Raw genomic sequence first — 24,379 nt, forward strand, 5'->3', positions numbered from 1 at the left:
CAAGGAGACATCTGACTTAGGGATGCCGAGGAGCCCAGCTCAGGGATGCCCAGTTGTGAGACCACACCAGAACAGCAGTTACCCAAGTCTACCAATCTAAAGTGGTGGTTAATGAAAGCTTAGTATCAAAGCACGAGTACAACACACACTGGAGAGCAGGGCTTGAACACCAACCCCAGCTGGATGTTAAAGGTTAGCAGTTGTAAGCATATCCCCAAGGGAGAACCCAAATGCCCTTTGAAGGACAAGTACCTAAATGTTAACAGTGATTGTTTGGGGCAGGGGAAGATTATGGGGGATTATTTACACATTCTTTATACTTTGCTGAACTTTCCAGATTTTTAAAAATGATTATTCTTTACTTTTACTTATTAGCTATTAACTTATATTTTATTTGAACAACCCTTGATTACTTCCTTAAAAATCCAATATAGGTCAAGCTAATGCCCTCCTGTCTTATATTTACAAAAAAACATAAGATAACCCTTTGATTGAAAGTTTATCAGTAATCTCTTACATATGTAGTCACTTAACCACTAAAGCAATTAAAGAAGACTGTCTTTAGGTTTCTAAATGTTACATAATTATTACAAAAAGGAATGGTGAAAGCTTCTTAAAAATTCCATCTTTTCAGCGAGAGATATCACGTTGGTTCAGATAGGGAATTTGTTTTGTGTGGAAAATATGATAAAGTCTTCCAATTTGTAAATAAAATCATTAAGGGAGAAAAAAATCTGAAAAAATAATTAACATTTAGCTGTATGTACCAGTAATTGCAATTGTTCAATTAAGCAGAGGACAAGCAAATGGGCATATTCGAAAGGAATTGTGTTCAGTGAAGCATTGATTATCAAACTGTGAAAATAACAGAGCTTCTTGCTCAGCAGACCACAGCGAGACATCAACCACTGTCGGATGATCTCAGCACAATTAACAAACAGGCTCCAGTCCCCACCGATAATACAGGGACCACTCAGGTTCTAATTAGAATTCACAGTCCCATGATCCTCTGAGGGAAGTGTTCTCACCCTCACCAAAAAGAGGCAACTCAGAAGAGACTGGGGTGTCAGAGGGCATCTAACAGCAAATCGCTGAGACTTCAGAGAGCTTCTAGCAGTAAAATCATGAGTTGGGAGGTATAATGCATTTGGCTTCATGTATAGGAAAAAACCAAGTAGTAGGATAAAAATTAGATGAATGGGACGCTGCAAAAAGCATCTTTCAAAACGTAGAGGAATTAGTCCCAATAACTTGTTTCTACTCTCTTCTAGACACAGGTGGCTTTCAGAATAACTCTGTCAATATATACATAGCAATTTAGAAAGTCTAGTTTTTCATTAAAGAAGTTTGTTCTTTGGATCAGCCTTGGGGAAGACACATCCAAGACATCCTGACAGATAATCAGCAATAATTTGGAGCCAGTATTAAAAAAAAAAAAGTCTCCCCTGAAAAACAATATGGAAATTAAAAAGAGGTCTTAGCCAGACACCACCTGGTGTTCCAAACACCATGTTCTCTAATTAGGAATGGGAAAACTCATTAAATGTGCTGAGGAGTTATAAAACCAAAGCAATTGTCATAGCAGCAACACGCTCAAGATACAGACCGATGGCATGAGGGGAAATTAGGTCACCAGATTTCTGGAGCCAGTCTTTTCATCTGCTTGCCCATCTCCTTGGCTTTCATGATGCATCCAGAAAGATACAGGTGTGCAGGTATGTCTGTTAAACTTAATGAGGCAGGGAGGGGCTGGAATTGCCTCCCTGATTGCTAGAAAGCATTAGCGGCAACCAGCTGAAAGCTTTGAGCTGAGTAAAAGTGTGTGTGTGTGTGTGTGTGTGTGTGTGTTTGTGTATGTTTTAGTTTTGCTCACACTCCCAGAATGAAAAACAAACATGATTGCAAAGGTATGTGCATCAAGTGCCATGTAAATCAATCATAATTTAGTGACTGAATTTGGTCCTAGCAAAGATTTCTAGCAACATCCCGCATGCAAACCGTTTTTGTTTGACCTCGGCACATTTCCTCCAACTTCTGCAGTAGTTTCCATCAATGAAAGGAGGTGGTAAGTTTTATAAATGGAAAGAGCTGCTGCAGTGCAAACAGAAAATACCTAAAATGAACCTCACTGACTGCTAGGTTGATATTTATTGTATGAACACAAAATTGTGTGTGGACACCTGGGATCCTTCTGCACAACAGATGTGCTTGTCTACGAAGCTTTGGAAGGAGCCATCCTCTAAGTATTTGCATATGGCTTGGCCATTTAGAGAAAATAAGTGTGTTTTTCCATGCAAGACAGGCACAAGTGGTCAATGCCCTGACACTTGTCTTTGTCATTTAGGAATTTGTTTACAAGCACTCGCCATTCAAGAGTCAGAGTTTGTGAAAGTCTGTGACGCCAGCGGAGAGATTTTGACTTTGAGCAGTGGTATCCTTGCTGTCCAGCAGACCTTTTGGTGATGATGGAAATGTTTTATTTCTGTGCTGTCCAATACGGTAGCCACTTGTCCTAAGTGACTGTTGGACACTTGAAATGTGGCCGGTAAAACAAACTAAATTTTTAATTTATTTAATTTGAGTTCATTCAAATTTAAATGTAAGTGACCACATGGGGCCAGTGGCTACCTAACATATTGGACCGTACAGGTCCTAGTGTCCCCTGAAATATGTACGAAATGGAACAAGAAGAGGATTACGTGGTTTCATACCTCCATGTCTACATACAGTCGTGTACTGACTAACGACGGGGCTATGTTCTGAGAACTGCGTGGTTGACCGATTTCGTCATTGTGCGAACATCATAGAGTGTACTCACACAAATCTAGATGGGACAGCCTACTACATACCTAAGTTATATGGTACTAATCTTATGGGACCACCATCTTATACGTGGTCCATTGTTGACCTAAACGTTATATGGCACATGACCATATTGCATTGTCTTCCTTTGCTATTTTTCTTCTGTATGAGATCCGTATTGAAGGAATAACAGAGTTGTGTATTAACTCAGTGTGTGTATGCTTACACAGTAAAATGATCAAAAAATACAAACTGCTTTAATTTGCCTTTCTAACAGGTGATTCTAATCAAGTTTATTGCTCCAGACTTTGCAGCTCGCTGAGCATCACCAGAGTTACTGCAAGGTTCTGGGGCAATGTCTGAAAAAGGAGCTCTCACTTCCATTTGCTGACACCACACCGTGTTCGTGTTGAAAACGGTCCTCCCAGAGCTTAGGACAAAAATTCACCCTTGACAGTTAGATTTTTCCTACCACCAAACCAAAGGAAAACACAGTTCTACACTCCCTACTCATAAAACATATTCATTTTTCACATATCGGACAGCAAAATATAAATGTGACCATATATAAAATGTCAATTTTAAATGGCCATTATGGATTCCCCCTCCCATCCCTGCCACCACCACCAGATGTGGCCATTGAAGACACCGACTCACGGGGGCTGAAACATCCCCTTTGTTAGCGAGACCTCTGGAGGTCCATCTGGGGAAGTTACTCACGCAGAACCACTAATGATGTTCCAATAAAGAATTTTCAAAGTTGCGCTTGGTGAGATACTAACAGTGGCAGGGAAACGAAAGATTCCGTGACCAAAGAGGTTTGGGAAATACTGCGTTAAACTAAATAAGACAAGGGACTCCATTTGTGGAACCTCCTAAAACCATACTGATGAGCACTGTGTGTCTCCCACGCATCTCAAAGTAGTTTGACAAAGAAAATTACATTTTTAACTTTACAGCATACTTTTGGGAAAAGATGTTCTAATAACCAAAGGGTGAATTACTTAGAAAGAGAAGGGAAACTTCTGTGTGCTGGTGGGGACATGGGAATGGGTAGGGCTGTAATGCGTGTGTGTGTTTCTCTTCAGCTTGAGCGCATGCTAAAGTAGTAAGGAGCTTAATCACAGAGCGAGCCTCCTCCTTTCTGAGAATACCCAAGGCTCTCACTTTGTGTAAAACGATGGATTGAGATATCTATAGCTATATATATAGATATATATGTATATGTACATAAGCATCTTATTTACTGAAATAACATTTACAAGAGCACCTGCAAAAATCAAAAATTTAAATATAAATAATGACTCCCTAATTTATCTGCACTGTACATTCTGATATTTTGGAAGTGCGGCAGTAGAAGTCCAGTTTACTTGAAACGTGAAAATAAAAGTTGATCTCAGGAATTTCAATTACTTTGTTCTCTCCTAGATCCTAGTACCCTTTTATCATATTACGTTTCTTATTAAAACTTGATTAATTTTCACTGTAAAAAATTGTACTTTCTTAATTGACAATACAGAACAGCAATGGGAATTGCAGTTTACAGGGAAACTCACTGATCATCTTTAGTTTTACATTCTTCTTTCATTTTGTTTGACAGTTTTAATGCTGGTCATAGACCAAAGTTTGGAGACTGAGTCAGTTACACTCCAATGGATATGCTGTCTCTTTTTTTCCTACAAATTTGTTCATTTGGGGGTTGCTTCAGCAGTGAGAAATAGGTTTGAAAGCTATAGCAATAGGTGTGAAATAAATTTATAACAAGCTACAATGAAACCAGGGAAAGTGATGTTAGCTCTGCTGACCCTTGATGCTGGATGAATGAGAGGTTTTTCTTTTAACCATTCCAGTTGATTCCAGGAACCCACTAAAACATCACCCAGACAATTGGTTCAACCAAACCCTGGAATTCTTTTCCTTGAATTTATATTAATTGAATCCAGATACATTTTAAGCCAAGACATGTATATCCAAGGCAGACCTCCATTTTGATACACTCATGATCTAGAAAAGAGGGGAAATTTGAGGATGAGCATCTCTATTCTAGAAGAAGTCACATCAAAACTGGAAAATTCAGTTAAGTCTTTCTTCCTTCTATGTTAGAGAATATCTCCCCTCCCCAGAATTGTCTTGTTAGTAGGATTTCACAGCAAACCCACAATCATAGTGATGAGTTTTTCCACCAGTTGGGATTTCATACCTGCAGCAATTTATTGCCATACACAGGCTCTTGATACACTACTCTATAAGGAAACAGAAATGTAATGTTTTCAATGCAAAAATGAAATAAATAAAAGAAATGCATAAGTCAGACAGAAATTCCAGAGCAATTCATTTACAAGTTTGCTTCTCTTGCTTCATAAAGACCTGAGATGACTCACCAAACCAAAAGAGGAACCAAAGAATCTTAGTGGCACATCTCTGTGACTGAGAGGATCAGGAAAGCAGATGTGGGCAGCAAACCACCCTCGTGGTATTTTGTGTTATAACCTGTGTTTATTTTCAAAGAAGAAAAAAGGATACTTTCATGGCTTCTTACCCTTCCAAGCATATTCCAACAGTTCAAGTGAACTATTTCAAATTTCTCTCTCTATCTCATGATTGGAATTCTCTGGAACACGTGAGAACTTAACCTTGATCCCTAATTACCGAAGTGGTTGAGATAGCAGTACCATAGCAACCATAAATAACTCTATCAATGGCTTCATTTTTTTTAAATTTAATCTCAACTAACAACAGAGAGCACAATTGCATTTCATGAACTAATGAATCATATTGAAACTACCAAAGTTACTTTTAATATATCTGACTAGACAAACTCTGTGTGTGTGTGCATGTGTCTAGAAAAGCTGTGGTTAATATATGTCAATAACATGTCATCACTTCATTCAAGTCCTACACTGACAAGATCTCAGTTGAACCCTAGGACAGGCTGGGAAGCAACTTTCAGATCTGAGAGTCATTCAAGGGCATGACTAATCGCTCCTGTGAGTGGTTCCATTTTAAAATGAAATTTTCCAGTTCCCTGGCAGACACAAAGGTGATTTTAAGAGATTTAGGGACCTTCTTTATAAAGGTATGTTTGTGCATGCATATATGGATATGTAGATGAATATGAATGTAGATATATTTTTTGTATATATTCTGGCTTTCCTTTACAGCTTAGTTTTACTTAACTTCCTTTTTAAGTTAAATCTAAGCTTGTGGAGCTATGCCTGTCAAAGTTCTAGTTTTCTCTCTCCCCACAGATCTCATTGCTCGTTTCAATGTTTCAAGTATAGATATTAGTCCCTAGTGGCCTGCCCACCCCATTATGTTCTCCATCTTTCTCTCACTTCTCATCCTGCTCATTTCCTTCCTTTCACTGCATTTCTTGAAGTTTGCCCAGTGAGGACAACAATGTTACTCTGTTGGCTCAGGGCTTAAGCATTGAACTCTGTAGCTAGATCACATGGGCTCAAACCCCAGTGTCAGTCAAGATGGCTGGACAAATTATTTCATCTATTTTCTGCAAAAGTTTCCTCCTCTGAAAAAAAAAGTGGAGGTAATGGGTAATAAGACTTCTCCCTTATATGGCCATGGTGAGGAGGAGATGCTTGCAGTAAATTTGAGCATCTCATCTCTCACATAGTAGATGCTTAATTTCTTAATGGGCTGTCGCCTCCCCCATGGTGACTGACCAGCCTAATGCTGATCCTCAGCTGGCTCACACTGAAAGCAAGGTCTCAGGAATAAGGACTTGGAAGTTTTATTTGGAGAATGTCTGCTTTTCAATATTACACATTCTCAAAGCTACTGACACTTCTCCTTCCTGAGCTCAAACATGGTTGAAATGAGGACACTTCTTTGTTTTAAGATCCATGAAGGGCAGAGTGACATGAATTCAGAAATAATTGTGTTTAGCCATGGTGTCAAGCAGAAACTTGTTACAACGGAATTTAAGAATGATGTAAAAATTCATGAGCATCTCATTGAGACATATTTGCTAGGCAGCCTCAAGGTTGCATTGACTGTTAGAAAGCTTAGGGCTCTCCTAATACAAGTGAACACGTTAACATTTATATTGTGTATCAGTTCTCTCTCTCTCTCACTCTTCCTGTCTTCTCTTCCCTTCTCCCCATTGCCCAAAACTCCACTATCTTACTCCAGTTTCTATTGCTAGTTTGTCAATTCTTTTTTATGGCTCTACTATAATTTCCTTCTTTCCATTTTCAATAGTTATCTTTTGATCAAATGCCATATCGTTGGAGATCTCCCCAAGTGGGTGAAGACAAGTGTCTTGGCTAAGTTCAGTTAAGCAATGCATATTTTCAGCTCCTTGATCAATTCTGGCCTCATGAGATCTATAGCTTCACCCCTAAATATAATGGATTGCTTTGTAGGTTTAGGGAACTTAGTTCTTCTAAGTTTCAAACAGTCTAAGAAAGCATGGTCTAAAAAAGTCCTCCAACTTCCGGTTTGTCATACCCATATATCACCTCTACTATTACTTAGTTTTTCCTTTAACTTGACCCACATTTTAATTAAAGTGAATTTACTTAAATGTGTCCCAGTAAGCAATAATAGTGAACTTATAGATTTGATATGCTAGGTATGTAAACTAAATTCCTAGCTTTTGAAATAAAAGTGTGTGTGTGCATGTCTTCAGGTGCAAGGGATCCAGGCAATGACCTTTTCTATCCTCCTTTCCAACCTAGAACCCCCTACACATCCTCCCTGATGAGTGGCCATCCACTCTGGGCCTGGGCATGTCCAATGCGACTAGAGGTGGCGTTTCTCCTGCAGGGCTCAGCTCCTGAGTAGGATGATTTTTCCTTGCCCTCAGCCAAAACGAGCATCCCTGGTTTTCACCTTAGTTTCTGGCTCACAGCATCTCATAACAAGTCTACTCCCTCCAGCAATTTCAAGGCATCTAGGATCATCTCTCTCTCTCTCCTTAATCCCCTCTTCTCTGAAAAGTTTAAGAATGAGCTAATTCTAGATAGGAGGTTGTGGCTTGCCAGTTACAGGGATCCTGGAGGTCTTTCAAATCCTTTGTGCTCTGGCAGGACTCAGAATGCCCGAGGGCTCCCACAGCAGGTGGGAGGGATGGAGAGAACTTGCACAAAGAAGAGGTGAAGGGGTGGGAGAAAGTTGGATGCATGGGAAAGGGCAGTCGCTCTGGGGTGCGAGCTGTTACACTTGTTGAGTTGCTCTGATAGCCTGTCAAGATTGAGAACAATCTGAATAGGAAGAATTGGAGACTTCGCCCTCCTTCCTCCCTTAAAAGTAACCAAAGCTAGAGGCTTACTACTCTGCCCAATAACATTAAAAGAGAAATAACTGGTTTAAACCTATTAGAGGTGACCAATGTGTCTAACACACGTCCCAGGTTCTCTCAGGATCATCCTAAACCTGTTTGTTGTGCACTATTTCTAATGAGATTGAAGGAGCAAACCAGAAACCTCCTTTAAATAAGATAAAGCCTTGCATGCTTTTCCATGAACCTCGTTAATCACCATTTCTTTTCAAAATGGAGCACTGGGAACGTTTCCACTCATCAGAACATTCCAGTATCTCAAGGCGGGTAGGGGTAGCAGCTTGAAAAAGCATATTCAAGCTTATAATATACTTCTGGCCAGAAGAAATCCTGCTCTGTACACTCTAGAATGCAGGAAGTACTCATTTTCTTTCTTGCCCTTAAATCAACTCAAGGCCATTGACGAGCTCTTGTTTTGCTGCCATAATGGGGTGATCTAGTTTATCACTGTCCCAGCATACACACAGCAACCAGTAGCAATATTCCTAAGCTGCCCTCTTACACAGAGCAAAATATTCAGAAATACTCTGCAAGGTCCCAGCTACCTTCTTAGAAAGAGGGCAGAAACATGTGCTGGGCAGACAAAGCTCAAAGTTCACATTTCAGTTAGTTTTTCCATCACCTAGCTGCCTATTTGGAACTGCCTCCTGAAAAATCTTATGGTCATTATAATATGGATCGTGGGAAAATGCTATACATTTTTTTTTTTTTTTGGCTAGTAGGGTGGCTTAACAAGGGCAAGAGGGACAGTTTTATAAACCCAGACACCAGGAGACTCAGGACTTGCAGTTGCTGATGGAACTCCTTTCATCTAAACCTCACCCAGATGCCTGGAGGGGCTGTACCACTAGGCAGGTACCAAATACGATGAATTTGTGGGAAACAAAAGCTCCTAAGGGGACTAAAATGCAGAGGGACTTTTTTGTAGATTTCCTCCATGCATGCAATGTCTCTTTCCACTTTGGTCTGGAGCTGGCACATCTGCTCTCTTCTGCGTCCCTCTCTCTCTCCATTTGCCTTGTTCTTGTGGACTTCTGTTTGTCCTAACCAATACAAACATACTCTAGCAATTACTCTAACTAGTTCATTCTTTTTCCTTATTTGTGGAATCCTGCAGCCCCTGGTTTCCGGCAGCTTCTACTTCCTGCCATAGAAAAATCTACGAGGCGAGGAAGAGACACCAATTTGAAATATCCATGGGGCAGCACAAATTAATAATTCAATAAGTTGTTGTCATTTTACAAATAACTCAATAAATGACACTTCACAAAGAAGTGAACACTCAACAGATGACAGCTAATAATATAATATGTTTATTTTAAGCTAACCTTGGGAATGTCCTTTTTTTTTCTCGGGTGGGTGTTGATGGAGAGAGTTTTCTTTTTGGTGAATTTTCTTATTTCTAATTTTTCCCATCCCTTTTCTATTCCCCTCCATTTCCATATTTTAAAAAATTCTTAAACTCAGTTATGCCAACTATAATCCTAACTCTCTTCCTGTGCATACTCTATCCAATGGCTACTCCAAGGAGAGGGTGTAGACCGACGTTTGGGTTCATTGGGTATCTGAGGATGTGGATGAGCTCAGCCTGCTCAGCTCCAGTCTGCCTCTCTGTTTAAAATAGTATAAACTAAAAGTCTGGAAAAAGAGGACCTGAGAAGGAGTGGATTAAGCTACACAAAAAAGGAAATCGGCTGTTCAATTGGGGAGAAAGAACACATAGGTTGTTCCTTTATTTTGTTGTGAAAAAAAAGCCCAACCCACAGATTATAATAAACGTACCTGATGCAATAATAATAGAAGCCAACTAAGTTCATCATTGATGGAGATGAACACCGTGTCTCAAAACTGTAATTATTTGAAATTCAAAAGGAAGAAAATTAAATAACCAGTGTCTTTCCCATTTTCTAGTAAGTGATATCAATTGGATCAGATATATGGCTTTATTTTTCTTTGTTACCCAGTCTACCAAACAATAAATATTCCACTGAACTTAACTTGAAGTCACTTGTGATAAAAAATTATATGGTTTAGAAAATAGCCCCCAATCCCACCCATTTATTTTAAATTGTGTTTATTCCAAGTCATTTTTATCACATTGCAGCTAGTATCACAATGTGGGACATTAACTTCCTCTAGATCAAGTTAGGTAACCAATTATGGTCCCATAATGAGGGACATCCTACGCTCTTTCTAAAAGTGAAATGCTTAATAAATTGGGACCGGCTAACAAACAATTCTAAATTTAACAATTCTAAATCAAGCAACTGTTTGGGGGAAATTGAGGGAATAAAAGTTTGATGAAAGTAAAGGATTTAATGCTCAAATTGGCATACATCTTTTCAGGAGATGTTTCTTGCTAAAATCATCTACATTGAGAGAGAGATCGAGAGAGAGAAAGAAAGAGTCTTTCTAGAGCTGTTTCGATAAACAATTAAATGTATTTATAAGAAAACATCAGCCATGAAAATATCTTTTAACCTTCTACAGCTGGTAACTACAGCTATTATCGTAAATATTATACTGAAAACACACAGACCATCCTGAGAACTTTAGAGAGAATTCTTTTTGGGAGAGAATCTTTCATTTGACGTAAGAGAAATGCCATCTTTTGGGGGGGGGGGGGTGCGTTTATTCTGAAGTCAATCAAGGAGTTAATTCCGCTCACTCAACAGTGCACGATGGCTATCGTGAGCAAGGGCTTCTGCCCCACGAGCCTCTGGACTCTTTCCCGCAGACGAGGAAGAGGAAATGGATGACACCGGTAGAGAAATTTGCAGCAAACTTGTAAAAGGAATGACTCCGGGAGGAAACAAGGATGGCATGCACGTTAATGAATACTTACATAAATGTCTGCACCATAAAATCCATCCTGGTAAACAACACTGCAAGGGTGCACACACAAAGAAAAACATCCATATTAGTGCATTTCCCCATGCAGACGCACCAACCCCGGCACTGGCGAAGTTAGTCTGGAGACAAGATCCAAAACACAGGAACCGAGGATAGTTTTCACATTGGTTAAGGAGGTTGGAGACAACAGCAGTCGATCAGACCGAGAAAATTAGGCTGGGGTTCGGTGTTGGCCCAGAATCAGGATGTGGTGGTGTGCTGAGTACCAGACTTCCCGCTCTTTCAGGAGAGGGTGCAGAAATGCAAAGAGATTTGAGGCTGATTTTAAGTGGCCTAGGCAGATATGAGGGTCAGAGTTTGCATTCATTCAAACCACATACCTCCCCCCAGAAAAAAAAAAAAAAAGCATCTGCTTAAAATATATGATTGATAAGGATGGGGGCACAGATTGTCGCATTTTCAATATGGGTTATAGCTGAATGACCTTAGGCGAGCTGGACAACCCAAATGATTTCAGAAATTCTCTTCTATATTCTTTTACATGGTAGTATTATATTTGGTAATTGCATGTGCCACTGTTTCACGGTAAATGTAGGAGAATATCTCTAATTATAGGTGTGTGTGAACATGTGCGGGCAAGAATATATGTGTCTTTGTTTATATGTGTGTACATTGTGTGCCTGTATGTGTATACATGTGTTAGTGTGCCTATGTGTGTGTGTATACATCATGTGTATAAGTGCATGTGTGTATGAATGTACATGTGTGTAGTAGAATGTTTGCATATATATCTGTGTGTGTGTGCTCATGTGTACGTATGTGTGTGCATATGCATATCTGTGTGTAAATTCACAGGAATTATATCCAGACTAAGCCACGTCCCACATTATAACGGAACAAGCCTGGTTCACAGCAATACTCTGATCACTACCCATATAGTCACCCCAGAGACAAGGAACTTCATGGGAGGGTGAAAAAAAGATCCTAGACTTCTCCAGAAGTTTCTTGGTATACCTTGAGTGAAACAGCCAGGAAAAGAAGCCCACAGCTGTGCGATCATGGGAAACCGACTTAGAATTCCTCAACATTACAATGGGTCTAATGAGGATCATAGATAGCCTGCCCATCTCACAGTCTTTTGGGAGGATCACAGGATATCTTGAGTATAAGAACACGTGTTTCTAAATGCATGTTTTCTAAAGGATGATAGTTGTTATTAATAATCTTCCCTGATATCTCCCCACAGAGTTTATAGATGATTTATGATGCTTGCAAAGGACCAATGAGTCCCACCATTGAATGGAGCTGGGGTTCTAATAGAAGCGACACTTCGATTACCAAGGGATTCCAGCAGGTTTCAGTAGCAGAGTAGACCCCCACATAAGCCAAGCACATGGAGCCAAGGGAAGGCACTTTACAACACACACACACATGCACACACACACGGCAGTGACACTGGTTTGCTGGAGAACACTGTAGTGTGCTTCTCAGGGATTTGCAGAGTTGATTGGCTAAACCTCAAGTACCATTATCCTTAAAAGTGTGGCAGCGATTTCACACGCTAAGAAGGTTGGTAGGAATCACTTTTATTTTGATCTGAGAGGGCTAGAGTTCACGAGAGCACTTGTCAAGCAGCGTCCAACCCTAATCTGTGATACTGAGGTGTGCGGCATCCTGAGCTATGCTTTGAATTCTCTTTCAGCATTTCCAACATAAAAAGACAGTGTCTGTTGGAGGTCAGAAGGCAGGGCCAGCCTCTGCCAAGAGGACTTGGAACAGATCTGATGAAACGGGGGAAAGCAACAAATGTTTAGTTTGGGCCCAGAACCGCAGAGCTGATCACTGAGCCATATCAAACAGCTTCTGTCCCATTCTTTCGTGCCATCGTGCCTGGACACATGCTATTCCTTGCTCTGGGACGGCCTTTTCTCTCACTATCCTCATCCAAAAGCAGATCACCATTCAAGAGCCAAGTTAGATGGGAAACACATGGGCATCTGGGTCATAGCCTCAGCAATCAGCAGCTATGTGCCCTTGGACTAATTACTTAAGCTCTCTGAATTTCACTCACTCATCTGTAAAATGGGGAAAGAGGGAAGTGCCCACGTCAAGGGAGGAGTCAAGGAGATGATGCGTGCAAAGTAATGAGCAACATGCTTGACATCGTAGTTTTTACTAAATGTCACCATCTCTATGAACTTTATCCAACGCCCGCCTGAAGCTGAGATTTTTCCCTCCTCGTGTAAACACCCACATCACTTTTTCTGACCCCCACTTGGGCTACTCATCAATTTCTGCCTCATGTTAAAGGTATTTGTGGATGTGGCTCATTTCACCCTGAAAGTTGCGCCCAATGGCTTACACAACATTCTGTCTCGCTTAGTGTCTAACACATTACTTTTACACCTAGAAGATTTACCATACGTATCTGTGGAGTGAATATTGCCCATATTTTAAAGGGCAGGTTGGGCATTAGGAGGTGACAGAAAGTGACACAGAGTAATTTGCTCATCGACTCTAGCTAGAATTCCATAACCAATTAGGAGGAGGGATCTTGTGGTCTCAAGTTTGTCTCTGATCTGGTTATTCAGCATCACTGGCTGCGGTCAGTGGGGAAGGGGGAGGCAACTGAGATTCAAAAGCTGGACCTTGACTAGGAGGCCAGGGTGAGAGGCTAGATAGAAAGTGATCCAGGTGTGAATCAAATTTTAATATTTTAACCAAACATTAATATATATTTAAATATAGGAACAATGCCTTTTTCTAAATATTTGTGGAGGGGGACCCAGTCTGTGTCTGCTCTTCTGTGAATAATGGAGAGAAAAGCTGAGCCCACACCTTGAGGGCTGTTCCAGTGGGCATGCATCGTGGATCAGGAGTGGCTGAGGTTGAGCTCTGGCTGAGAACATGGCCCTTTCTTTCACGAGGGCCAGTTCTTGTGCACTGTGGCTGGTTGTGTGCCTCTGTGTCAAGCCTATTAGTACCAACAACTTCCAGAAGTGACAAAAGAGCAGGCCCTGATAGTTGCCTCTGTCTTGTTCAGTAGGATAACATAGTTGCCAGCCCTTGACCTCCACCGTGAGCCATTGAAAATTATGCCTTGCCCTCCACCGTGAGCCATTGAAAATTAGAACCCTGACATCCCCCTACTATGAGACAGAACCAAAGAGAAAATGTGATCCAGCGTCCGCATTTTGACAAGCTCAAACAAACTGAATGATGAGTACTCTCTCTCCACCATTGAAATGCTTATTATACTCCAACCAGGATGCTAAGGCACAAAGAGCAGAGAGAGCAAGTCCACCCTTGAAACCTGTGCTTAGGGAGCTTACAGGCAGTGGGCCACAAAGTCACAAATCCATATGCAGAAACTGAAAACTGTAGCTGTGATGGGTGCTGCGGAGGAGAAGAATAATGGTGCTCTGAACGTGTAATGGAAGGAGGAGGGTAAGCAAGAGTGGTGAGGGAAGCTGAGCAAATGTCATGGAAATGTCAACGCCTTAGCCAGGCAGAGAGGTGGAAGAGCAGGCAGGGCAAAGGGAAGAGCTTGTGCAGGGCCCAGAGTCTAGAGGATTCTGGACACCTTTGAGAGCCTACAGGAAGGGCATAATCTCTAGCTTTGGGGAGGTTCAGAGGCCCAGCACAATGTGGTGGTTTCGCTGAGAAAGGAAATCAAGAATTCTAGCTACCATTATAAACCACGCTGGGTAGGGATTGCTGTTTTCACCAAGGGCAGCACTTGCACATCTTGGAGAGAAATGAACTAAAGGATGCGTGATCTACCTTCATGATAACTCTATAAAATGAGGGACCAACATGGTGGTCCTCACTGGCAGTGTGAAAGGAAGCTGCTTCATGGGCTGCCAGTTTCACAAAAAGGCTGTGGTTTTTTCCCCTAAGCTACTATTAATAGCACGAGCACAAATACTCCTCCTCATTTATAGATCGATTATTAAGTGTCAGTCCCTCATCGAAGCATTCTGTGCTCATTATCCCACTTAGTCCTCACAGTAGCCCTATGAGATGGATAATATTATCATTGCCTCTTTAGATGGAAAGAAACGGAACCAGAGAGAGCTAGCTATTGACTAAACTGGGATTCCAGCCCAAGTAATCTGGCTCCATAGCCCAAACTTTTAACTGCTATGGCAGGCAGCAGTAGTCAAACTTCAGCGTGCATCAGAATCACCTGGAGGTCTTGTGAAAACACAGATGGCCGGGCCCCGCGCCCAGCCCAGAGGTTCTGAGTCAATAGATCTGGATGGGGCTCTAAGAATTTGCATTTTTAACAAGTAACAGGTGATGCTGATGCTGCTGGTCCAAGGACTGGTAGACTCATTGCTCCATGGACCACCCCCCTCCATGTGCTATTCTACTTTATGTTTGAGACAACATTGAAGGTCAGCTTCCTAGGTTTTATTCTAAAGAAGCTGGAGATAGGACAGCTCTTACAAAGGCTCATGCTGGTTTCCAAGAATGTATCCAGACACTTTTTGGAGCTCCATGAAACAAGTGCACTTAAAATATCCGATAGGCAGGAAAAGGAGGGCAGGAGTTGATGTCTAGTTTGCATCCATAGATAAATTAACCACGGCCCAGTCACAAGAGAAGGAAGTTGCCACCATGCATTGAACAGGTGCAGCCCTATTTTAATGCAGAGGCGGTCTGTCTAGCCATGCAAAGGTAATTGTATTGCCTGTCAATCACTTTGGGACTGCAATATGCTTTTGCAAGAACATAATGCAAATGCACATCTCATTTTCTTAGAAAGGTAATAACAGTAGTTAAATATTTGGATGAATGCAAGCAGGGAATGATTGCACTATAGTAAATTAGTTTACTTAAAAAAAAGGAAAGAAAGAAAGTATAGGATGCCCAAACACACAATCTGTTTGTGTCATATAACATATCCCAACCACAAATATATTCTTGAAAGAAAGGTTATTTAAAACTGCTCTACCTTACTGCCCCTTCCAACTGGAAAGTAAATTAAATTTTTTAATGTGTTCAAATCTAGCTGTTTTTGAATGGCTATCAGGTGGGTCCATGAACTCCCTGGTATTTGTATAGATTGAGGGGTGTGTGTCTGCGTGTGGTGAATATTTTCCTAGGAAAAATAGATATTTTTAATTAGATCACCAAAGGCAACTGTGACATCCCACTCCTCCTCCAGAAAAGTTTAAGAATCATTGATTTATGGTGTTTGTCTATAAATGCATTCCATTAAGAGGATTTTTTAATTTTGTGGTGAGCAAGATTCACCCTGAGCTAAAATCCGTTGCCAATCTTCCTTTCTCTCTCTCTCTCTCTTTTTTTTCTGCTTGAGGAAGATTAGCCCTGAGCTAACATCTGTGCCAGTCTTCCTCTATTGTGTATGTGGGATGCGTGCACAGCATGGCTGACGAGTGGAGTAGGTCTGCGCCCAGGATCCAAACCTGCAAACTCCACTGAAGTGGAGTATGTGGAACTTTACACACTCAGTCACGGGGCCAGCCCCCTAGAAGGATTTTTTTTTAATGTGAGAGGTTACATTTTAAAACTAGCTGAGACATTAAACAAGAATTCACACCAGAAAAAAATAAAAAGCTAGAGAGAATTCTGGGAAGTATTCTGAGAATACGTGATGATGACTTTAATCCCTAGTGTTTATATTAAATGAGAAAGTTCCTAAGCATCAAATAACACAATCTGCGGATTAGACATTTATAAATTAAAACCCAAAGGCGTGGTTGATTTATAGATGGAAAGGTACACACACAGTCCTGGTGTCAGAGGCTTTTTTAGGACCTAACCTGTGAGCCGTCCCACAGGATCTATGTATGGGTTTCATTCCTGCACTGGCCAACTTTAAGAAGTTTTCTCCTGGAACACCACCATATTTCTCCTATACGCAAGGTAGCATAGAGTCTCCCAAAATACTTCTCAAGGTAACTCTAAGAAGTTGAATAGATGTGTCATAATTAATTACCTGAGAAAGTGCAGAACTCAAAGATACCCTCGAGAAGCAAGACCAAAACCCTATAGCAGATGTTGGATGCTTACCTTAGAGTCATTTATAATTTTAATAATCTCTTATGGTGCTCCATTAGAGCACCATACTGTATCCCCATACAATATGCATGGTACACAGTAGGCAGTTGATAAGTAGTTGTCTAATAATTTATTAACTAATTAATTAAGAACAAGAACTTGGTGAGGCCAATCTCTTGGGATTCTTCTGGGAGGGCACAGGGGTTTAGTTGCCGTCTTCTAACACGAGATGTTGTATTGAGTCTAGTGGGCGTGTCTCCAATGCTTCTACCTGCCTTCTTCATCCGCAGACATCAGCCCGCAAGCTCCCTTGGATGGCAATTACCCAATGGGTCATTTCTCCCAAACATGAGTCATAGGAAGACAGACTGGCCATTGTGGCTTCTCTATGGAAACTGAAACCAGGATCAAATGCGAGGAGAAAAATGGAAAACCTAGTCCATTCAGCTTTCTCTAAGACTGTTCACCACTTCATATTTTATTTATGATCTACATATCCCATAAACTATTGAAGCGCCTCTGTCCAAAGCCATTGCTGTGGCTTGTGGCGAAGGGAGGTCTGTGACCTGCAGGTGCCCCACAGAAAAGGGATAAGTGATGCATGGAGGGAGAAGGAGAGATGTAGGATCTGCCTGTGTACTCAGTACAAGCAAAGGGGACCTGGACCAAGAGAAGAGTATAGGCAGCTAAGGTCAATGATTACATCAACCTCAACAACAGTAGCTACAAGTCACTAAACACAAGTCACAGGGTAGACGTTACTAAGTTGTCACCTTAGTATGGTTCTCCCTATTTCATCCTCTATCAACTCTACAAGTTAACCTTCACTTTCCTGTTATGGTAACTGTATCTGAAGAGATTAAGTCAGCTACCCAGGGTAGTGTGAAATAGAATAGTGAGGCAATCTTTTCTGCCCCGAAGTCCATGTCTTTATAGAACTGTAACAATCCTGCGGACTGTGTAGACACTAGCTTTCTAACTCATCACTCATTCTCACTTAAGGCTGGCAATCAATAGGGAGTTGGCTGGCTCAGTCTAGGGTTTTTCACTCATTCCTAGGGCCCTCCGTGGTCCCAGAGAAGAGCCCCCCGACACACTTCCCAGGAATGTTCATGCACTAATATCCTAAGAAGTTTCGATTTAACTACATGAGAAAGAAGAAGATAGGGCCTCTCCATAACCTATTTTCTATAGTTGCTAGGAGGGTCTTCAGAAAATATCAGGATGTAGAGGAGAAAACCAAATCAATAAAAGGAAATGGATGAATGTAAGGGCCTTCTTGGTGAGTCCTCCTGTACGACTATCTTGATGTTGGATTCCTCGAAGGGTCCTCCAAGGCTTCACAAAGGTAGCCACAGAGATCCTGTGGGATTTTTTATTTCAATCTCCCAGAAAAATAAAATATGGAAGCCATACATGGGCACAGAATGAATGATACATTTTGCTTGGGATTTTTGTAACTAAGTATATCCATCTTGGATACTTCACGAAGAACAGAGGTTTAGGTTGGCAGTTAGACATGTCTTCAACTGGGGACAGTGGGAAAAATAAATTCTTCCTTAATAAATGCAGTTTGCTAAGTAGAAAATATGGAGATTGCTGAGTGTGAGACAGAACAGGGCAATTTAGGAAATTATTGGACTTAAATGTGTCCTATACTTCTCTTCCTGGAAGCCGTCTCTAAACATCTAAGCTGGGCTAACAGTCCTTTCTTGGCACTCACACGACACCGTAACTTATCGCTTACCATGCTTCCCACATTTATTGAAATTGTCAGCTTATGTGGCCCCCCCTGCCCCCAATTGGAAGAAACACCTCTGAAGGTACCATTTGCTTCAGCATCCTTAGTGTACAACAGTGCATGGAACACAATAGATGCTAGGTCAATGGGCATTAAGCTGAAGCAGACTGGAGTAAAGACGTTAGTCAAATCTAGAAATCTTTCCCCAAAGGACTTTGGAGACAAAAGATTACAGGAAATCTGCAAGACCTCCTGGACCACCTGAATCCTGAGAATGTCACTTCCTGGAAACAAGAGTGGATTTCCAACCTCTTTGCTACTTGCTTCCACTCAACACAAGCTCAGGGCCCTCCTCTGGCCAGTCTCTGCTCTTGTCCTTTCCAAGTGAGCTGTACTCCTGTGGTCTCCTTTAGCCTAAGACAAATAATCCAGAGGAACAGGGAAACCTTCATTTAAGATGCTGGGTGCACGCTTTTTCATTTGGTGCCCATGCAGTCCAGCCAGTTGGTAATCCAGCCAAACACCTGGGCAAACTAGCTGCATTTTTGACCAGCACATTGCATTCAGAGAACCTGAGGACATGGACACACACCCCTCCTCCTTCTCCCGTCTTGAGAATTTTATCTTACTACTAAGTGTGGTTTCAGAATTCCAGTCACAATATTGTCAGCAAAGAGGCACGATCCACTATTATAACCAAAATGATTCAGAATATCGCTGGAATATTAAAATTAAATCACGTCCGAAGCAGTCACAAACACACTGTTTCACCATTTGGAGATGGCGGGGGTCTCTCCCTGGTGAACGTGGCATTAATTAGTTATGCATGGTTATTCCCGGCAAAGAGCAAGTTCATTATAAGTTAGCAAATTTCAATTTTACAGCAGGTGTGTGATTCTGAGATTTTTATAAATTGTTCATGTGAGGATAAGCCATATAATTTTACTTTATTTTTTTCTGTTCAATATAGTAGTGAGATACTGAGGGTACAAAGACGGAAAAGCTACAATTACCATCCACTAAGATGAGATAATGATTTTCAGACAAACTAATGTGGTATAAACATGCAATTTTGCATTTATGGCTTATGAATCTTGCTTTAGTCATTACATGAGCCTAGAGGGTAACTTGTTTTTTTTTTCCCCCCTTCATAACTCATTATGTGACCTTGGGAATAACAAATCTTTATTTCTGCATTTCTGGATCTATAAAATGGGCTTAATACTGTGGGACTGGAGACAATGATCACAGTGTCAATGATTTCTCATATCGTATGATAGATATATAAGGCTTACGACATGCAGATGCATTATTTTGGAGGGTGGGAAGAATTTAGGGCCAATTCATCCTTGGTTTATTTTTATCCATCATATTTCCCGTAAATTTTTTTTTTTGCTGTTGTCCCCTAAGAAGCTCAGAACTGACTCAAGTCTAATGATGACACAAGAAACGATGGACGTTTTCTTCTTTCTCTGCCTATATAATCCCTTTCTGATGATTTCACCTAGTTTCATTTCTTTATATTCTTAACTTTGTCTCATTACATTTGTTTTTGAAACACTTCAAATGCTTTCTTTGGAATGGGTGAGATATGAATAAATAATGAAAGAAGAGAGTTTCCCTTTGTCATCAGCATAATAGAGAGATGATCTAGGCTAATTCAGGCTTTCTAAAAGATTTATAAACAACGGGGCTATAAAAAATGCATTTAACCCTTTTCACATAGTCCTGAATAGAGCTATATTCTCTCTACAGACCAGAAAGCCAGTCATTGGCCAGTGAAGCCTTGGGCCAGATTGTCGCGGGCACAGCTGAGATATCCTTAGAGCAGCACTGTTGACATTTGGGACCCGAGAACTCTGTGTTGGGGCGGGAGGAGGGGCTGTCCTGTGCAGTGTAGCTGTTTAGCAGCATCCCTGGCCTTTACCGACTAGATGCCATCACCCCTTCCTGCTCCTGTTGTGACAACCAAAAATGTCTCCAGACATTCCAAATGTCCCCTGAAGTCCATTGCCTTAGAGACATCCCTCTCTTCCTGACTCCAGGGATGCCAGAATGTTCTAGAAGGATCCCTAACAGGAAGGCAGAAAGGGTAGCATTTCAGGATTGCAGCCCACCCACACCAGTATCATTTCAAAAAATAATTTTGAGCATTCACCACCATTCCTTGATATTCACTTGGCAATGCCAAAGGCCATGCACAGTAAGACCGAACTGGCAACGGGGAACGAATCAATTTGCATTTTCCTTCAGAGGGGAAAGGAAGGCAAATGCCATTTTGGAAAATCCAACTAAAACGGTCTTAATTCCAATTTCATTGAACTTTAAGAGTTTGCATTTGACTCCACACCTAATTTTCTCTTCTCAGCCAAAGGTTCATAAACCTTGAAGCGCAAAGTTTCTTTGGGGTGGGGAACAAGACCACCTCAGCGAGTTTTATGTTTGAAAACCTCAGGTCCCTCCACGGACAGATTCAAGGGGCAAATGTGATCCAACCTCCTTAATAACCAGATGTTTGCAATCATCCGAAATACATCTTTGGCTGTAACCGTTTCTCTGTTCTCCAGCATTCAGTCTCAAAGAGAATTTACATAACAACATGTGACATGTAGAATGCTTAAAGGCACCAACCATGACAGGACAAATTACACTCATTTTTCAATACTCTTTGCAAGGTGCTCCACTGCAGGCGCGCGCCGGGCTGCATGCTGGGGCGGTTATGGTGGGACAGTCAAGACCAGCATGCGCTCGCAGACAGGAGGGGGCTGGTGCAGGGAGGCCCGCCCGGGAGGCTGCCCCGCTTACCCGCCGTAGGCCGGGATTGGGGGCGGCGGCGCCGCGGCCCGGAAGGTGTTGTACACGGTGCGGCCGCGGCCTCGCAGGTGCGCCCCTCGGTAGGCGGCCGCGGCGGTGGCAGCTGGATACGGGAAGCCTGGCACTGCGGGACGAGAGGAGAGAGCAGAAAAAGGCTTTGAGACGCACGCCTGCCATTGAGGGAACCCCCGATTCAACCCTTCTCCCTGCTGGCCAAGGCTGGACACCTGCCCCCATGCTGGAGTCAAGGTTCTAAAGGTGGGCGGTAGGGCGGAGGCCAAGGTCTGATTCCAGAGCATACGGGCTAGTTAAGACAGTGGTCCCTGTGCCCGAGAGAATATAGTAAATGACATTCACAAAGAATTCTTAGTAACAGGAGAAAAGCTCACTGCACAAACTTAAATTTCTAAAAAGGTGCATTGCAAGGTGTATGTGCAGTGTGTTCCCAAACTGTCTTGTCTGTTATCTATCATCTACCTATCTGCAGACATACATATGCGCTCACATATCTATTGTGTCTAATATATATTTATATATGTGTCTGAGCACAGAACATACTTAAGTCTGTATGTATATACATGTATATATACTGTGCATGTGTATATGCATGTATACCTGCATATGTGTATTTAGATATGTGTATCTATGCATATTTATATTGCATGTGTATGTACGTATGCATATAATTGTATATACATATACACACATAGTTCTATGTTCATAGTTGTCTGTGGTGCTGAACTGCATGAGTAAGTGTTAGTTGTCTATTTATAGCTTTTCCCTATCTAGTTTTTATTTATTTTCCACATTTTCCTTTGTGTACATATATTGCTTGTTAAAAATCGTTAACCGAAGTACTGTGTTCCTACAGACACATATATACATCCTAAGCATACGAACCCCTCATGCTCCAGGAAACAAATCATTACCAACGTCCCATCAGCCTCTTAACCGTTGATACAGTTTTTAAAACACATACAACAACCACAAACAGAAACAGAGAAGTTTGGGAACTCAACTCTGAAGAGGGTGTGGGCAGGGTTTTCTTCCCTGGGGGAAAATTCTCTGAGCAGGATGACTAGGTGAGGAGGCTAGAGGGAAATCAAGCCTGATGCTTGAGACGCCTGATAATGAATTCTGTTGCCTCTGCCTAGGACCTCCTTCTCTCATCACAGGCAGATCCTAACCCATGAAGCCTTCAGGAAACCGCTTCTGTCTTCCGGCTGCTTCCCCTTCTCCACATCTCACAGTGCTCTCACTACGCTGACCTTGCTCGTCTCATCCCACTAAGCAGCAGGCAGTGATGCCCAAACTGCATCCCAGGGAGGGGATGCTTGTCTGGGAAAACACATTTGGGAAACCGCTATCCCAAGAGATCTGAATTAACGACTCAGAAAGCCCCACCATGAGGGAAGTGCTCTAAGGTGGATAACCCAGCACACTCAAACTTCATTTTTCCAGCAACCCTTTATTTTGCAGAACACCCAACCTCTCATGGGGCCTGGGTTTGGAGAAGAGGCGAGTCAGTCATTTGTAAAGTTTTCTCTCTCCAATTAGTCTGCAAGTTCCTTGAGGCTCCCTCCATATCCCATTTGTCTTTGCATCTCCCTGTGCCTCCCCAAGTCAGCAGAAGCCCCGCTTTTTCCACAGTAAGTTCTAAATATTGCACACTGGAATGAATGTAAGGATGGCTTAAACACATGGACAAGGGCATGAAGTTGTGGGCTGTGGTCAGGCCAAATGTTTGACAGGCTATCCAGTAAACCTTCTCTCCTTGCTCCATTTTCTTCTCTCATGTCGCTTACCCAGCAGGGGCTTTGAGGATTCCCAGAGAGAGGGAGACAGGTGGAATGAACCAGGATGGGATGGGTTTCCTCCCCATCCACAGCCCTCCCTCCACTGCTCCATCTCTCCTGCGTTTCCATACAGTCTGTGTAATGACATACAAGGCTGGGAAGGACACAGAGTTTCTTTTGGCTTGATGTAAACATAAGGGTTCACGAAGGCACTACAGTGAGAGCAGCTCTTTACCTTGGTTAACTCAGCACACCCAAACTTCGCTCTTTATTTTGAGGAACACCTAACCTGTTGCCAGGTGTTGCATTTCATCTTGTGCTAAAGTTGTCTCCACTCTACATCCAAACTGCCAAGATGGGCCTTTCCCCTCCCTTCCATCGCCTTCAGGAGTAGAAACCTCCACTCCATCTCTTTCCATTCCCCCCAGAGTCCTTGGACAGAGGATGTTTGTAGTTGCATGATGGGTGGTAAGGGAGGGCGGGAGGGACAGGGAGTGGGGTTTCCCGCAGAAGCCCTTCCCAATTCTATACCACCTCATGGAATTGCATGGACCAGAATGTAACCCTTGAACCTGAAGTGACAGACTGCCTGGCTATCATCTGGAATTCTCCGTGTGTTCTTGAATGGCGAACAGCTAGACTTCATGGATTCCACCATCTCTTTCTCTCACGATGCCAGTAAAATGCTAGGATTTTAGAACCAATCTAGAATGGCTTTATCTTTCCATCTGTGTCTGAGGTAACCGTACAGGTTATTTTTAACCTTTTTAAAAATTGTTGTTAGAAACAAACCATTCAGCTGTACTTAACTCTCGGCTTGCTAGCCCTTAGCACCCACGTTTCCTGGCTGGTGTTTTCAACTAATGCGCTTGAAGTTGTAGAGAGGTGTGAATCTTCATGGAGAAAGTGGGTAAATCCTAATATCCTAAGAGCCCAAAAGTAATGAGATAGGAGATATCCATATCAGGACTGGGGAGAAAATGAGTGAGCGTGGTTTTGACTCCACCTCTCTCTTGCCACAGTTCAAATATTAAGTTTTCATAG

At 41.9% G+C, this 24,379-nt stretch overlaps 1 protein-coding gene across 50 annotated transcripts in view; it reads right to left on the bottom strand.

The window, feature by feature from the left end:
* RBFOX1 (RNA binding fox-1 homolog 1) overlaps nt 1-24,379 on the bottom strand; it is a 1,988,870-nt gene that overhangs the window by 39,722 nt on the left and 1,924,769 nt on the right. For 43 of the 50 annotated variants that reach the window (XM_070566832.1, XM_070566855.1, XM_070566844.1 and 40 more), the window contains 2 exons: nt 21,531-21,663; nt 10,947-10,986 (listed from right to left, as the gene is read on the bottom strand). In XM_070566832.1, coding sequence (XP_070422933.1) covers nt 10,947-10,986; nt 21,531-21,663 — 173 coding nt within the window. Of the gene's footprint in view, nt 1-5,002; nt 5,046-10,946; nt 10,987-21,530; nt 21,664-24,379 lie in introns of all 50 variants that reach the window. The other 7 variants (XM_008516627.2, XM_070566860.1, XM_070566850.1 and 4 more) reach the window with 1 other exon arrangement.

This window comes from Equus przewalskii, chromosome 12 (genome assembly GCF_037783145.1).
Source record: "Equus przewalskii isolate Varuska chromosome 12, EquPr2, whole genome shotgun sequence".
Lineage (NCBI taxonomy): Eukaryota > Metazoa > Chordata > Mammalia > Perissodactyla > Equidae > Equus > Equus przewalskii.